Source organism: Rhea pennata, chromosome 6, assembly GCF_028389875.1.
Source record: "Rhea pennata isolate bPtePen1 chromosome 6, bPtePen1.pri, whole genome shotgun sequence".
Taxonomy (NCBI): domain Eukaryota; kingdom Metazoa; phylum Chordata; class Aves; order Rheiformes; family Rheidae; genus Rhea; species Rhea pennata.
Window position 1 is genome coordinate 17314134 of NC_084668.1, and position 16815 is coordinate 17330948.

The 16815-nt window shown below is 56.5% G+C and overlaps 1 protein-coding gene across 11 annotated transcripts in view; it reads right to left on the reverse strand.

Moving 5' to 3' along the window:
- TNS1 (tensin 1) overlaps positions 1-16815 on the reverse strand; it is a 65495-nt gene that overhangs the window by 16287 nt on the left and 32393 nt on the right. For 6 of the 11 annotated variants that reach the window (XM_062579307.1, XM_062579305.1, XM_062579306.1 and 3 more), the window contains 5 exons: positions 13704-15413; positions 5939-6135; positions 5541-5679; positions 2891-2983; positions 2216-2251 (listed from right to left, as the gene is read on the reverse strand). In XM_062579307.1, coding sequence (XP_062435291.1) covers positions 2216-2251; positions 2891-2983; positions 5541-5679; positions 5939-6135; positions 13704-15413 — 2175 coding nt within the window. The remainder of the gene's footprint in view (positions 1-2215; positions 2252-2890; positions 2984-5540; positions 5680-5938; positions 6136-13703; positions 15414-16815) is intronic. The other 5 variants (XM_062579308.1, XM_062579309.1, XM_062579304.1 and 2 more) reach the window with 5 other exon arrangements.

The following is a 16815-nucleotide window of genomic DNA, read 5'->3' on the forward strand; positions in this document are numbered from 1 at the left end:
TGCCTCCTCGTGTTTTCTTGGAAGAGGCTCTGGAGACGGGAAGACAGTGGGAGAATAGAGAGGCCATGAGTCATCCGGGGATGGGCAGCCATTCGGGAATCCCTGATGGAGAGGAGCTCCTGAGTACCAGACCCTTCCCAAATCCAAGGGGGGCTGCGCTCCTTCCAGAAATACCCAACGCCAACTGTAATCATCTTTTTAAAGCCTCCTTGAGGTGGCAGCCAGGTTCCACGCTCACATGCTGCCAGCACACCCACACAGCTGCTCTCCTGTTCTGGACCCCAGACACAGGAACAGGAACAGCCCAGGCAGGCTGAGATCCTCTGACCAGGTTCTGTCCCAGAGGGATAGAGACCTTTGTGGAGCACGTAGCTGGAGCACAGAGGTGCCCTGGGCTCAGAGGAGCTGCGGATGAGAGCTGCACCCTGCTAAGCAGCACAGGGTGGGCCACTACTCAAGCTTCCCCCCTTGCCCTGTTATTGGGCTGTTCCTGTGTCCCAGACATGCCATCTGAAACCATCTCCCTTAGGCCAAAACAACAGTCCCTGCTCAGGGCTGCAGACCCAGCCCCATTAAAGCCACCTGGTTATCTGAGAAGTTAAAAGAGGGAAAGCAGTTTTGGTGTTGGCTACTCAGCCCCACTAGCACAGAGCTGCCAGAAGTCCTCACCCAGGCTAACCATCACACAAGCAGCTGGAGAACTGTGAGACCAGAGAAGCAGTGTAGTTCAGGCTTCTGTCTGATTCCTGAGGGTTTTGGTGGGAAGGAGAGAAGAAGAGATATTTGGAGGGTGAAAAGCTAAAGTTTCTGGGAAAAGCCCAGAAGGAAAATTTGAGGGAAAAGCCTACTTTTATTTCCGCTTTTCTTCCTTTGAGGCATCCAGGAAACCATCACTGAAAAATCGGGAAATTTTGAAAATGGAAGATCTTTTGTGTTATTTTCTTTCAGCAAGCTCTTTCTCTAGTATCTCCAAAATGTTCACATTTGGGCTGATATTTGTACTTCAAGGAATTTCTGAGGAGAAATACTAATTGCTCCCAGGGGCTATGGGAAAATGTAGCAAACATACTGAAAAGAGACATCCTCTCACTGAAAAGGATTCTGAACAAATAGTTTCCCAACCTGGCCCCAAAGGCCTGAACTTTCATTAAATAAGAACACAAAACCACACAACAACGATTAGATAGAAGCTGGCACATTGGGTAACTGCAGGCGCTCCCAAAGCTTCTGCCGCCCCAGGACACTCACCATCCTGGAGCCATGCAATACCTCCGCGATCGGCAAAGCCATCCCTAAACCTTGCGCAGGAGGCTGTGCAAGCCCACACAGCCGAGGGAGGCCGTCGGCAACGAGTGCACAGAGGACGTCCCCGCTGAGCCCGTGCCACAGCGTCCTGCTGAGACGCACAGCCCAGGGGCAGGAGGCGGATGCAGCTGTGGGAATTCAGGCCACCTTTTTTTCACTGCCACGCCAGCCCGGCAGCAGATGCACACAGGCTGTCTGTACTTTACCACTACCCAAACGGACGAGCTGGCGCCCAGCTGAGCCAGCAGCACGTTTGTAGCCTTTGCGCTTTGTGACCTTTTGTGCTGCACTTTGGTTTATTTTCGCTCTCCTCCAAATGGCAGCAGCACGGCCAGAGGGGGAGGGAAGGATCCTGGAAATGGGACTGTTGCTCGCAGCCCCCAGGCAGGCTGTTTTGAAGCTGGCTGAGGCATGCCAACTTTCGCAGTGTGTCTCCAGTGAGGACATCATGCGCCACATTCGCAGACAAAGAGCTTTCAGCCTCGTTGGACCATTGCCACCCAATGTGACAGACCTCTGCGTGCTTCCTGGGACCAGGTGGCTACAGGAGCGAGGCATATGTCCGTAAGAGACTGCAGCAATCATGCAGCTCCTTTTGCAATGCCCAGGGATCTACACCACAGAAAGAAACTCCCAACACCAGGGGCTGGAAAAGCATCGGCCCCTCTTTACCCCATGCATCAGAGACATCAGAGAATCTAACCACATCACACGAGGCAACATTCCCTTCCCAAAATGGAACAGGATCGACAAGATTCACGTTTCTAAATCACTTCCAAAGAATGACTTAGGGGCCTCCTCTGAGGAAGGGAAATCTTCTATCATCTCAGACAATTTTAGCCTGCTCTGAGTGATGGGACCAGACAGTCAGGAGAAGTGGGAAAAAGAGATAGAGAAAAGCCTTTCTTACCTTCACCAGAGTCAACTCCTGCCTCCCCTTCTAGCTCTGAAAGATGGAGGAACAGGGGAGTAATGGGATGTGGGGAAGAGATGGAAGAAGGGAGGTGTAAGACAGAGAGAGAGAGAAATCTGAGTTTAGAGGCTTTGCCTTGCTTTGATGAGGGCACAAGGAGAGCAAAGGAAGGACTCGCACCTTCCTGATCCTGTGCCCAACCTGGCCCCTACACCTCAGAGACAGCTCTGTGGGGTGACTGCAACCGGCCTGGCACCTCCTGGTCTGGAGGTGATCTCCAGACCTGAGGGGTCTGGTATGGGGTAGAGAAGTGGGACCAGCCTGGCAGAGAGCAGCCACAAAGGGTTGCTCCGGAAAACCCAGAAACCACCAGGAGAGCATCAGACAAGCTGTTCCCCTTCCAGTAATGGGGAGTCGATCAACGCAGCCATGCATCCCCTGTGACATATGGCCCTGCTGGACTGAGCTCCCCAATGCAGCTCCGAGGTCTCCCATCAGCAAATGGTCCCAGAGACCCCAGGGAGGCTACAAGCCCCCTAGGGCTGCCTGGCCCAAAGAGGGAGGCAGAAGTGCCTTCTCCAGCCAATGCATCTTCCAGGGGTATCCCTACGGACATCCCTCATGAAGAACCACCTTCAGCCCGAGCACTTTCAGCCCCTGCCCTGCACTCACCTCCCACCGGGTGCAGCAGGATCTCGGCGGGGTTATGGGGTTTCAGCCCCAGTGCTGACAGCGGGGTCTTGGCCAGGCCAGGCGGAGAACGCACTGTCAGTACAGGAGCAAAAAACAACAGCGTTAACAGAAGGATGGAAGATAAAGCTTCAGAAAGGCCAGTGGTGTCATTGCCTGGGAGTTCACAGCCCCTCACAATCTATTTCCTCCATGGGCTGCAATTAGGCATTCGAGGGGAAGAACAGACACAGGGCAGGGAGCTAGCCCTCATCAGAAGCCACACCTTGGGACACAGCAGCAGTCATCCTCTCCATTTGAGGATGCACACAGGGCAGAAGGTGTCTGGGAACAAACAGCCTCCCTCAGGGATGGCAGGCCGGAGAAAAGGGGCAATTCCTGCTGGGGTAGGCCCAGACTCCATCTCCCAGTAGTGTCTCCATAAGGGAACGGCACACAAACCTCCTTTGTCACCCCTACGAGGGAAGCCGCCTCTCCCCACCAGCCCTCCCAGGTAGTCAACCCTCCTTCCAATTCCCATCTGGTTGTTCTGAGACTGGGCTAGCTCAGAACAGCTCATCACACCCACAAAACAGGCAGCAGGACTGTCAAAAAAATCCCACATCCTTCAGAACAGCTCGATGAGCAGGTGAGGATGGATGGTCATATACAGCACGTACCCTGAGAGGTGGAAATGCACATGTGGTTTGTGGTGCGTGTCTGTATGTACATATACAGTGAAGCTGTATATGCATGTATGGTTATGGATACAGATGCACTGGCAGTGCTGGACAACAGGGTTTCATGGTGCAGCAGAAACGGTGGATGAGCCAGGCAAACCACAGTATGGTCAGTCTCTCCGAGCTGACTATATATCCTGCCCCATCCCAGCCCACAGGTTTGACTCCTATCTCCTTGATACTGCGTTTTACCAGAGCCACAAACAATCCAGCTTTATAATCCACCAGAAGGGACTTCATCACACAGGTGGCTGAAAGCTGTATGGGGAGGCATTTCACCTCCAGCAGGAAGGGTTGGAGAGGGTTTCAGGGCACACTCCTCGGTGGTGTTTGAATGTCCCAACTTACAGCTGGGGCGCAGTGCCCAGTGCTGGGAGGCGGTGGGTGGTGGGCAGCTACAGAGGAAAGCCAGACCCCCCGCAGGCCACGTCTTCACAGTTGCCTTGGGTTGGAGCAACTGTGCAACGGAGTCACTGGGAAACCAAGCAAGGGCGAGATGGCAGTGTGTGCCCCGGCGGGTGTCTGATTTTCCCAAATCTGGTCGGCTGCAAGCCACGGCATCAACTCATGCCTCCTGGCTAATGAACTGTAGGGTCCTCCCATGGCAGGGAATTCCCTCAAGGACAGTGATCTCCTCATAGAGGAGAATTGCTCCCACATCTCCCCCATGGCACTTTGGCTAAGCCTGAATGGTTCAGCTTCAAACTTCCCAGGCCTCCCTGGCTGGTACTTGATAAGACACACGGCCTTAGGGCCACTTCCCCAATGAGGCCGTTCTGTCACCTCTCTGAGTGACTTGTCTCCAGAAGGAGCCACTGTCCAACTGCCAAGGAGTTCCCACCCCGCGGCCAAGCTCTTTAGTGTCCTCTTGGAACAACGGCACCATTTCCCAGCTGCCAGATGCCTCGGGGATGCTCCCACACTCCATTTGCTTCATCCTGTGAAACAGGCCTCAGACATGAACATGTTGCAGAGGAGAAGAGCAACACCACAGAAGGAAACAGCCTTGTGAGCCCGCCTAGAAAAACTTAATGGGGCAGGTGGGCCCACTGTGACCAGTGCTCTCAGCTGGGACCTGGATATGTCATCAGAGGGAGCTGCAGGCAGCCTCAGCATCTCCAGCACCAGTGACTCCATCAGCATTCATCCCACAAAATTTTTGGGGGGAATTGCCATCTTTGTGACGAGCCTTGCTGGGTTTCCCAGTTGAGCGTCTGCTCTGTTACCCTGCTCCAGCCCAAGTCCCACTGTGCTGACATGCTGCTCCACATTGAGCCAGTCAGACAAACTCAGTCCACACAAACCCACCATGACTCAGGTCGGGGTTAGTCAGAAAGGAAACAGGAGCAGAGAAGTACCACATGCAAAGGGCCACGTTGTTGCAGATAACTCCCATCTTTTCAGCCCCTCCTGCACTGGAAATAGTGAGTGAGAAGTGACATGGCCTACAAGAGACCGTCCCAAGAGCCTGTCCCAGCCACTATCCCTCCTGCCTCCCCCTGCTCTCCTGCTACAGCAACCTCTCTGGTTTTATGCCCTGCCATTAGGAAAGACGGGCTGGGTGGGGAATGATGCTGTCTTGCAAACCCTGCCACCTCGCTCCCATCCAGCCTCAGGATCCCTGCTGTGAATTGCTCCAGTGCATGGAGGAATGGAAAAAGCCAAGAGGAAAGTGCCAGGTGTGGGATGTTGTGGAGCAGCAGGAGGCAATGGACCAGCAGGTGGTAGGACGTGAAGGGGAGAAAGGAGGTGAGAGACAGAGAGAGAGAGAGAGAGAGAGAGAGAGAGAGAGGAGGAGTGATGAACATGGTGGTGAGTGTCTGGAGCCTGGAGCTGTCTGACCCTTGGCATCTCTCTGGCTTGCCAGAAGCCACCCACCTAGTCCCTCCACCTCCCAGAGCCATGGCACTTACGGGGGTTGGAGTAAGGGGTTTGTGGCGAGGCAGGGAAGGCTGGGGTGGGGGGAGAAATCTCACCGCCGCTGGGGGGTGGACTGGTGGGGGAGGCACCCTCCATCTCTTCGAAGGCTTCCTTGTAGCTGTGGAGGTGAGGCTGCAGGAGAGCAAAAGAAAGGGTCAGTCCCATCCCCACAACATGCAGCTCCAAGACATAGGGAGCAGAGAGGGCAAAAGGAAGGTTTTCCCATCCTCCCTGCTAAAAACACCACAAATAGCCTGACTAATCCCCTAACCTCCTGCCATGGGATGCTGCGGATGCTAAAGGTCCACTAGCAATCTCCAGGCCCTTCTCCTCCCCAGAGGCAGCCACCTCCCCCCAGAAGCTGCCCACCCATGGCCAAGCCCCATCACACCTCTTTGGGCCTCCCTCCAGGGTTAGCTGCGATAGTGCTGACCACCTCGGGCGAGACGCTGTGCACAGGCGAGCGGACCGTGGGGCTGCGCGGTGAGCTGGGCTCTGGCGAGCTCTTCTCATAGTGGCTCTCGCTGGGGGACCGCTTGCAGGCAGGGACGGCACTCTCATCTGGGGGCTTCTCCTGAGACTGCACCTCTGTGGGGGCAAGCACAGGGTGGGCGATGCAGTCAGGAGACGCCAGCAGAGCCAGGGACTGGGAGGTTACCGAGGGCTCACAGAGGGCTGTTTCCAGCAGGAACAGCAGCTTCACTGCCCGCATCCCAGGGCAGCATTTAACCCCCTAGCATGGCCCATTTCAAGCTTGATCAGATATTCCCTAAAGCAGTGGTCCATAGGCAAGCAGAAAGCAAGCCAGGTTTGCCTTTTTTTTTTTTTTTTTTTTTTTTTTTCCTGTGGCTAGCATACAGATCATTGCTTTAGCCTTCCCTAGCACTGCCTGACTCCTGGATTTGACTGGGCAGAGCACTCCCCAGCATCGGGTATGGTGGGTACAAGCATCCTCCAACTGCCTAGAGAGCCGGCGACAGCTAACGGAGCAGGGGGGATGTTGCTTGCCTGAGCCCCGAAAGCACGAGGAGACCTGCAGGCTGCGCAAGGGCCAGGATCTGCCCCACAGTAACGGGTGCTTCACAGGCAAGAAGGCCAGTTCCCCCCGTGCCAGAGGAGCTGCGTTTGGCTGCATCCCTGCTCCTGTAGCCAGAAGTGGCTTCAATCACAGCAGCAGAAAAGGTCCGTTTCCGCAGCAAGTCTCCAAGGCAGAGGGAACACCCGGGCAGATGGAAGGGCCATGCAGAAGGATGGGAAAAGGAATCACAGCAAACCACTGTTGCTCCCCTGCCTCCCCAGCACAAGTTTTTCTCACATGGAAGCCCAGCCTTTTCTCTCCATCTCCTTCCAGGTCTCCCCTTTCATGCCCCCAACAAGAGAAGGGCAATTGCTCTGAAAAGCATCAGCACCCACAGCATGGGGCAGGGCCAAGGGGCACTTAGTCCCAGTGGGTAAGTAGGGAGTGAGCAAGTCACTGAAGGGAAACATAGGATAAATCCCATCAGAGATCCTAGCTCATCCACAGAACAGGACTGATGGGGAGAAAGCTGAGGAACAGGGCAGAGTGAGCATGGGGCAGAGGATGTTTGGAAGGCCTGGATGAAGGATGTAACCCCACCTCTCCAGGCACCCAGCAAGGCCCAAAAATAAGGTCCACATCTGCTGGCCCTGCACTGGAACTCCCCTCACAAGGACATTAACTGGCACCTGTGGCCTACACGTGCTGTGCTCCAAGCAGGAGCTCCTCAAATCAGCCATGGCATCGGGTTTGGTGCAGGAGGCCTCATCAGACTGCACAGAGTTTCATGGGAGCAACTCAGAGCTGTGTCACAGTCCCTCTCCTCCCCGGGACCCATGCAGCAGTCAGGCAACCCACTGATCCCAGACCTGCTGCTCACCCTGCCCCAAAAAGGGGCTGAAAAAGTCCCGAGGCCCAGGCCACATCCCTGAGCTCCCAGGACAACCCCAGCCAGAGTGCCGCAGTAGCAGGCAGATGCCACAGCAAGCAGGAACAGCAACCTGAGGACCAGCACAGGCGACAGCACTGTCCCCTCGGCCTTTCCTGAGAGCCAGAGAGCGCTTACAATCCTCGCAGCCCAGCAGGCCAATAAATAAATAAATAAATGAAAGAATGAATAAATAAAAGGACAATATCATTCTCCAGGAAATGCACTTTTCAAACACCAACTCCTTTCCCACGGGCTCACAGAGAAAAACCAGCCATCAGCTGCTTCCCGGCGCTCTCCGGGGCTGCGAATGGGACTGACTCCTCGCGCCCGCTGACCTCTCCTCTGTATCTCTGCACAAACTGCTCGCTAACAAAGCCGTGTGCAAGCGTCGTCAGAGTTTTCCTGGCCCGGGGACGGGCTCCGAGCTAGTGAGGGAGGTGGATGCATTTCTAAATAATCAGCGCAGTTAATGGCAACAACAATAAAATCACCGCTCTGGGGAGAAGCGGCCGGGCTGCGAGGCGGGGGCCGCGCGCCAAGGGGGCTGGCTCGAGCAGCGGAGGCAGCCTGGAAAATTCCACTAAGAGCGACTTTGAAACACAACTCCCCGATCCCGTCTGCAGGTGCTCACGGGCTCGGGAGGCAGCCGGCCCCAGCCCGGAGGGCAGGGGCAGACAGTTAAAAGACCATCGGTGAGGACAGGAGGACAGGGAGGGAGCTCTGAGAAGCTGTCAGACTCAGTGGCCGATTGGGAGTGCCGGAAGCAGCCATCCTAAATCTTTTGCTCCACTTCTTCTAAGTGAAAGACCCCCTAAGTTGCAAGTACAGGAAGAAAAGAAATGTGGAAAAAATAAAGCAACTGCATTTTCTTTTCTTCTCTCTGCTTCGTGCACCAAGTGCCATGTCCTGAATACTTGTGGATTAGCACAAGCTACAAGAACAGCACTGGGAGCATCCCTCAGCCTATCCCAAAGCGAGCTGCAGCGAGTTAGCATTGCAGAGAGAGGGGGACCAGGTCACACCTCAAGCTGCAGGCATTCACGCTGCTTGCTTTTTTAATTTAGGAGGCACAACAGCCAGGTCCTTGAAGCACGGCTGCCAGTGCACATTACTTATTCGCAGCACGGAGCCTCCCGCTCCAGCGCAGGGACTGGCCGTGGCTCTGTGTCACCCGGCCGCAATGCACTTGGGTGCCCCCAGACCCCAAGCAGGCGGAGAGGGGACAGGGAGGGAGCACATGGCTGCACATCCCAAGGAAAATGGCCAAGAGGAGGTAGGAGCAGGGGGGCACGTGGGAATTGGTGCACGGGTCTTGGAGAAAAACTGCTTGCTAAAAGGACACAGGGCAACGCAGGAGCTGCCACAGCCCCCACAGCTCCTGGGAGCAGCCAGCACTTGGCAATGCCAGCCAAGTGCCAGCGCAGCACTGAATCCCACTCTCTGTGCCCTGCGCTCAAGATCCCCATGAGTTCACTGGACTTTCACTTCTCTGCTCCCCAGAAATGGAAAACAGACAGGGATGGCAGGGAGGGGAGGGAGGAGGGGAAAAAGGGATTCATTGTTCAGGAGCCGAGAGCGGGAAACATCACAGGGCACTCGCAGCAAAGCTTGGAGGAAACCCAGGCTCTGAGCACGGCTTCCTCCGACCCCCGAGTGATTTATGTGCTGGAAACGGCTCTTGAAAATTAAAGTATCCTTACCTCCACTTGGCGTGCCCCCCTCTGCAGATGTACAGCCCGGCCCAGCTTTGGCAGGGCAAACTGTCCCCAGGGGCACAGTGTCGTGCAGCCCACCCGTCCACGGCCAGCTCGCGCTCCTCAAGAACACCCTGCCTGGTTGCACAACGGAGGTTTCCCCATCACCGAACACCAAACAGCATGCTGCTCCCCCTGCCTCACACCACCGCTGCCACCACCGCTGTGAGCCAGGGTACTACGTCCCCAGACATTGCTCCGGACTGCTCTCCGCCAGAGCCAGATTCTCCCCCATCCCACAGGCCAGAGCCACATCTACTTCGACCCTCCTCCCAGGGCACTTTTTCGACACAATCACCCATGTTTCACCACAAAACTAGTGCAGCTGGGGCTGACACACAGTCCCTTGGTGAGAGAGGTGTGCTCCAGGCACGAGCAGCATGCACTGAAAGCAGCCAAACACACTGTGGCTCAGAAGTCGCAGGTCAGCCCTGGTTTAGGCCCACATAAACCCCACCTCTGATTTTCTCACCTGTCCTCTGTCATGGCCAGGTCCACATCACTAGCAGAGTCAGGACTGCATGTGCACGGTCGGTGTGGCTTTTCCATTATGGGCATGGGGCTCCTACATTCCCTGCCCTGATCTGCCCTGGACCAGCTCGGTGGCTTTGTCCCAAGTCTTGGGGATGCTCAAGAGCAGGCTGTGCCACCCACACAGCACAGCCAGCAGCACCATTCATCACCACAAACAAGCCTGGGCAGAATACATCTGTGTCAAGGATTTGGAGGGTTTAAACCTCTCCAGCTCTTTTGGGGAGAAACCCACAGTGACCAGCAGGGAAATAGAAGTCACCCACAAAAGGCATGAATCTCCAACCCACTCTTCATCCTCCATCCCTCAGCTCAGGCCTTCTCCATCCCCCTCCTCTTGCCCACCCTGGGGACACATGTATGCAAAACCTGCAGACCTCTGCCTGGGAGCCGAGCAGGTCCCCAGCACAGCTTGCCTGGGCCTGGCAGCCCAGAGGAGATTCACCTTCAAGGAGCAAGGCATTTGCTTGTCCTGCAAAAACCACACTTAAAAATCAGCCTTTGCAGCTTGCACTGCCCGGCTGTGGACAGTCCCATGGGGAGAAGCCCTACAGCAGGCAAGGAGCTGGCTGAACCAGAGGTTTGCCAAACTGCATCCCTGCCCTTATTTCCCCAGGGGTAAAGTTGGGGCTGGGACAAAGCTCAGAGGGGCTGGAGTGAGCACCAGGGCATGGCTCAGGAATACAACCCACTAGACAACAGTTCAGGGTTTGAATGAGAAGCAAAACCCAGGGTGGGTGGGAGCATCCTTATCCAAGACCAGGGGCTCTCCCATCCACTGGAGGAGCTCAAGGTGTATGTGGGGGAGACATTGAGCATCACCCTGCTGAAAAGGGGGATCAATCCTATGTGAGAAGGGTCTCCTGAGCCTCCCCCCATTCTGTGTCCATGCAACACAGAGCACTCAGCATGCAGGAAAAGTGGAGGAAGGATGGAGGAGGAGGAAAGAAGAGGAGAAGAAAAGAAGGCAGAGAAGGATGGAAGGAGGCAGGAAAAGGAAGGAAGAAGAGAGGAGAAGTAAAGAGGAAGGTGGAACAGAACAAACCGGAGAAGGAGAAGGACCGTGGATGGTTCAGAGGAGAACAGGGGGCTTTGATGCTCTTGCAGAGGTCCCTGAGCTTGGCGTTGTACTCTGTCAGTGCACCCAGGATGGGGAGTGCAAAGGGAATGGAGAGGAGGGTGAGAGACAACAGAAGACAGACATGGTCCACCACAGGGAAAGGGAGTGGCAGATGGATAGACAGGACAAATATCACAAAAGACAATAGGGAGAGAGAGAAAAAAACAAGAGAAAATATTAGTCTGGCTCCCACAGATGGACTCACAATTGCTTGGGGTCCAAGCGAGCCTTCACTTTACCGCAGGCCCCCAAACCGGGCTCCAGGCACCCCTTCTGCTCTCAGAGGGAAATGAATGGTAGCTCCCAGCCATGTGCAGCCTTGTGCCACACCATAAATGCTCAGCTGATACTCAGATCTGTCCCTTTGGGGATGATATCGCACAGATTCCCTCCATTCCACATGACACCTGCATGTGCTGGCGCAACCAGAGAGCAGCTGCCTAGCGAAGAGATCAGCAAACACCACGACGGGCAACCAAAGACAACCCATCACAGCTGTCCTGGGCTTTGCATCGTGGGGTGCCCAGGTGTAACATGCCCTGGGACCCTGGGTAAGGAGAAGGGATGTCCCCAGATGCCTAGCTGGGAGGTGACAGGGATGTGAAGGACCATCCCTGCCCCTCTGCCACCCTGCAGGAAACGGGAGCGCGAGCGCTCACCCTCTGGACACGGAGGAGTTGTGAGATGCTCCTCATTGCTGCACCAGGACGCATTAGGTAATTTATAGCAGCAGTGAATGTAAACAAACCCAGCCCCAACACCATGGCCATCCCTCCCAGCCCCAGCACTGCCGTCAGGACACCTCGTTCCTTCTGGAGGTCAGGCGCCCGCCTGCACGTCCCCACTGGTGGCGGACAGCCAGGCTCCATCAGTGACAGCTGGAGGTGGGTGGGCACCAGCCCTGGGCTGCTCTCCTTCCTGGGAAGCCCAGTGCTGTAGGGGGATGTCCATCACCCCAGCCCAGCCTGCAGGACCCTTCCCCACACCCCCAGAGCCAGGGCAGGAGTTTTTCATAGACACAAGCAAACATCCATTTCCGACCCACTGCAAATGCTATTACCCATCTGGATGGTGCCAGAGATGGTTAATTGCCCCCTCCACGCTCCCCTCCTCTCCTGGGAGGGGGGGAACTCTCTGCTCTTTTCCGCCCTATTTTTTTCCCCTCTTTGTAGCTGTTAGGAGGATTTTGAGGGTGCTTCCCATTACAATATTCAGACCAGAGATACACAGGAGTTTGTGCATCTGTATATTCTCAGGATTTTTTAAACCCACTGCACAAGCTCTGCGTCCCTGAGTACTTCTGTGAATCTGAATCACAAAGATGGGTTCAGACAGATGTAAGCTGCCCCTCACCACCTCTCTAATCCCAGTCCTTCCTCATGCCACTAGCACCCCTCCTGTCCCCCACTCCAGTGCCACAGTGACTCAGCCCAGTGCCTAGTGGGTTGGTGCTGGTTTTATTTTTCCAGTCAAGCCTTTTCCCCTTCCCTCTAATACCGTGCGAGTTTCTGGACTGAGCGCAGAGCTGGAACAGATGGAGCTGCCAAGTCTCAGCATCACGAGCTGGCCCTGAGCCTGGACACATCTCCGAACCCTTCCCAAATGTCACTCCACAATTAAACAACTGCTTGTTCAAACAGCATGGAGGGAGGGCATCCGTGCTGCTCCAGGGTGATGGGAGCCCATTCCTGGGGCAGCCGGCACCCCCTGTGCCCCTAGTCTCCCTGAACCGGAGCCAGGGGAAGGCAGGAATTTGGACCATACAGTTTTCCCCTCATGGCACGAAGCAAGTCCCTTCAGCACCAATGCTCTGCATTGCACCCAACCACACTATGCTGTGTTCCTCCTCTGCAGCTGGGCTGGGAAATGCCTTCCTGTCACCTGGGCACCCACACACACACTAGGTCCATTTCCAAATTTCCCAGGGCCCAGGTGGCTCAGCAACTGGGGCAGAAAGCTCAGGTGGGGAGCCCCAGAGAGCAGGGTCTGAAGCAAGGCAAGGGATGCTGCTGCCACCCTGCATCATGGTTCCCCCTCTGGCAGCAACCAGGCTGCCCAGAGGCAGCGTGAGCCCAGAGCCCAGCACCGTGGGGGGAAAGGAAGAAGCTGCAGTCAGAGAGGAGCTAGCTACCTGCAGCACAAGGCACATGCTCCGCCCTTTAACCTGGAGCATGCTGCAGGCACTGGGAGCACTGCATCCAAGGAGGGGTCCAGACAGGACACTATCATCATCCCGAAAGGAAGGATTCCCTCTACGACTCAGTGAGCAGCGCTGCTGCAGGAGAAACCCCAGGTCAATACACTCAAGGGCTCAGAGGAGGGAACCGGCCTTTGGCACTGCTCCCCACTGCTCCTGCTGTGTGCTCCTGCTGGCACAGCTCGGGGAGACTATTTCACTTCCACCACACCAGCAGCCCCAAGACAGCACACTGCAGGGAGCAAAGCCATGGTAAGGCTCAGCCCACCCCAGCACGAGTCCACCCCAAGGAGAGAGTGTCACAGGCTGCCACCCTCCGCGGCCTTAGAGCAGCGTACAAGCCCACCCAACACCGGAGACGACATGTGGCGCATCCACTCTCGAATGGCCAAGCGGTAAGCTTGGACAAGGAGTCACCACGGCTCCCTGTTGCCCTACACGAGGAGCCAGCTCTCCCTCCTCCAGGCCTCCACAGCCCCACACAGCACCTTAGCTTAGCCAGGTACACCAGCCCAACTCCACGCCGCCCCATGCCACCTCAGTGGGCTCTGGCATCTCAGGACACATGGTCCTTCCCATCCCCCCAAGGAATCAAAGCATCCTACCTGCCACCCTGTGGGCCACCAGGCCCTCCAGATTCAAGGGTTCTTCTGCTGATCTCGATAGGTCTTCATAGCTCTCCAGTCCCTTGGGGGGCAGCTGTGTTTGTGCCGGGACTGTAGGGGAAGGTGGGGAGGAGACTAGGAGCTGCTGAGATCCTGCGGGGCTGTATGAGGTGCTGAGTGGGATGACGCTCACCGGAGCACTGGCCGGGGCATGGCTGTAACTCCTCGGCTCTGGCACCGGAGGCGACTGGTAGCTGTAGGGTGAATAGGTTTCCCGGTAATCCTGCACCATGTAGTCTGGCTCCCCAGCAACTCGACCCATGGGAGAATAGGCTTTGGGCACAGGTTCAGAGGCTGTGGGGCTCAAGGAGGTGCCAAAAGACCTTGGCTGGGCCACCTGCAGAGCTGGCTGGGCATAGAGGCCTGAGACAGGCTGGGCTGAGAGTGAGGACACCAGGGGCCCTGGCTTGTCTTCACGGGAGGCCATAGGCACGCTCTGCGACTTGTGCACAGTGGGAGCGAGGTCAAGCATGAGGACATCAAGTGCTTCGATGGATTGCTCGATCTCTCGGCGAGAGGGTGCCCGAGGGAACTCAGGCATGCTGTGGCTGTGTGGGGGCACGAGCTGTAATGGGCTGGGCTGGGGGCTGCAGCTGGACACGCTGGGGCTGTGACTCTCCAAGCCGCCGTCTTGCTGCCGGGAAGGTGGCCGACTCCCACCTTGCTGCTGCCAGGTATTCAAGCCTCTCTGCACGGCCTCCCGGCTGCTGGTGCTGCGAACTGGGGCCTGGGGCAGAGTGGGGTTTGTCTCATACTTGGCCATGTCCACCGTCGGGAAGGACTGGGAGCGATAGGCACCAGAAGGTTCATAGCTATACAAGTAGGGCTGGACAGTGGCCAGTGGCTGGGGCTGGATCCAGACCGGGGAAGGTAAGCCCGGCTGCCTCTGTGGATAGCCTGCCAGGCTCTCCTGAGCGGACGCTGAAGGCCGCAGGTGAGCCAGTGGGTCACGGAGGTGATGCCCCATCAGCGTGTTCTGGTTGTTGTAGGGGTAACCACCATTGGAGAGTGGCTCCGCATCATAGAGCCCCTCTTTGAGTAGCTTCTCAGTGCCGTTGTAGCTTGAAGGGCCATTGGGCAGGGATGAGAGGCTCCCTACACGGGGTGCCTCATGGTACCCGGCCTCGCTGGTGGTTGTGGTGCCATCCAAGGAGGAGAGTGTGCCCAGGCTGCCCACGCTGTGCCCATCCTGGTTGGGCAGCTCATCGTCTAAGATATCTGTTTCCCGCTCAGCAACCAACGGTGCAGCATTCCCGTTGACGTGCACCTGAGCTGGCACCACGTGGCGGCCTGGCATGGTGGGCAAGCGCGTGGGCACAGGGCCCGGTGCGTGGTTGTGCATGGGTGCCGCACTCTCCAAGCCAAAGCCAACAAGGAGACGGTCCAGCTCCCGTTTCTCCTCAGGGCTCAGCACCGTGTGGCCAGCGGGCGCAGCGGGTGCCCCCGGCTCATCGGTCCTGTCGGTCTTGGTGGAGGCGGTGGAGTTGCCTGAGTCGCTGCTCACTGAGAGCGTGTGCTCAACATGGTTCGGTGTTGCTGAGAGCGGGAGGCGGTTGGTGTTGACGGCACCACTGCTGCCGTGGAGGGAGTCTTTCTTCTTCACCTTAGCGTAGAGGCTCCCGTCCAGGGGCCCTTGCGTATGCCCAACCTCTGCAGGGGGAGAAACGAACACGAGACCCGAGATCAATTGCTGGCTTTCTGCACGGAGCTAATGGGACCCATTAGCTGATGGTTTCGATCTCTTCCATGCCGCCGTAACGCTTAACTACCAACACTGTCGTCTCCTCAGTACCCTCTGCAATCCCACAGGCGCCACCATGCAAAGACACCGGAGACAGATCTCCCCTCCCCACGCACCGCGGCTCCACACGCGCTGCCCCAGCTCTGCACACTGTCCTTCCTTTTGGCTGTCCTGCCCTGAAAGCACCTCATGCTCTGAAGCCACCCAGCAAATAACCCCCCTGCTTCAATCTAATGTTAATGGCAATTCTTCTCCAGGATCCACCGATGGAGATGGTCATGGCTGCTGATAGGGAATCAGCTTGCGCGTAACGATATCCCTACTTCTTTGCAGAGCTCAACGAAGGGACACATGGGATCAGGGAGATTGACAGGGCTGTGGCCATGCAAAGGGTGGGTGTGATGCATGTGCAGGCCTTAGGAGGGCAGACTGAGGATCTCTCTGTGTCAGTTGGATGTGTTCTTCCCATGAATGGAGGACTGATGAACTCAGGACCCAACTTCCCACCTCTCCACCCACTCCTTCCTCCTGCTCTCCTCCCAGATGATGTATAGATCCAGCCAGCCACCCATCCTTGACATTTTCTTTCCTGGCTACAGAAAAGCTCCCACCCTTTCTGTGCTTCCCCCTCCCTCCTTCAGAGTGGACAGATCTGCCTGGGTCCTTTACTCATGAGCAGATGTGCTCATGAGCTACTGCACAAGCAGCATTTCTGCTCAACTCTCAACATGTAGCATCTCCTCCCCGAGGAGGCACCAAATGCCTTGATGCCACAATTCAAGGCCTGTGCAAGCAGCCAGCTCTGCTCCAGAGCCAGGCCCCATGGGCCCAGAGACAGCCACAATACAGCAACGTCACCGCCTTGCCCTCCAGCAACCTGAGCAGGACTCCTCACGCAGCCGCCCCCTCTCTCCCGGCCTCATATCCCTCTCCAAGCATCCCAGCACAGACTGGCCCGGGCAGCAGATGCCCCCAACAGCACAAACTGCACTTGTTAACGATTTGCAAATGGGTCACACAACCTCTGGATGCAAAGAGGGGTCCCAGGGACCCTAGCTACTGAGATGGCAATAGGGACAGCTTACGAGCCATGCCCATCCCTCCCCCAGACCGCACAAGCCATCAGCTGGGCTGCAGACTCTTGTTTTTCCAGCTCCCCGCCGAGCTTTCCTGGAAGGGCCTGCAAGCAGCATTAAACACTTTCTTTTGGAGGAAAAAATGACTCTTCTCTGGCCAGAGGCCAGGCGGCTGACTCAGGAACGGAAGACGGCTCTAATGCGATAGTGTGAAATCAGAGCGCTCCTATCTGCA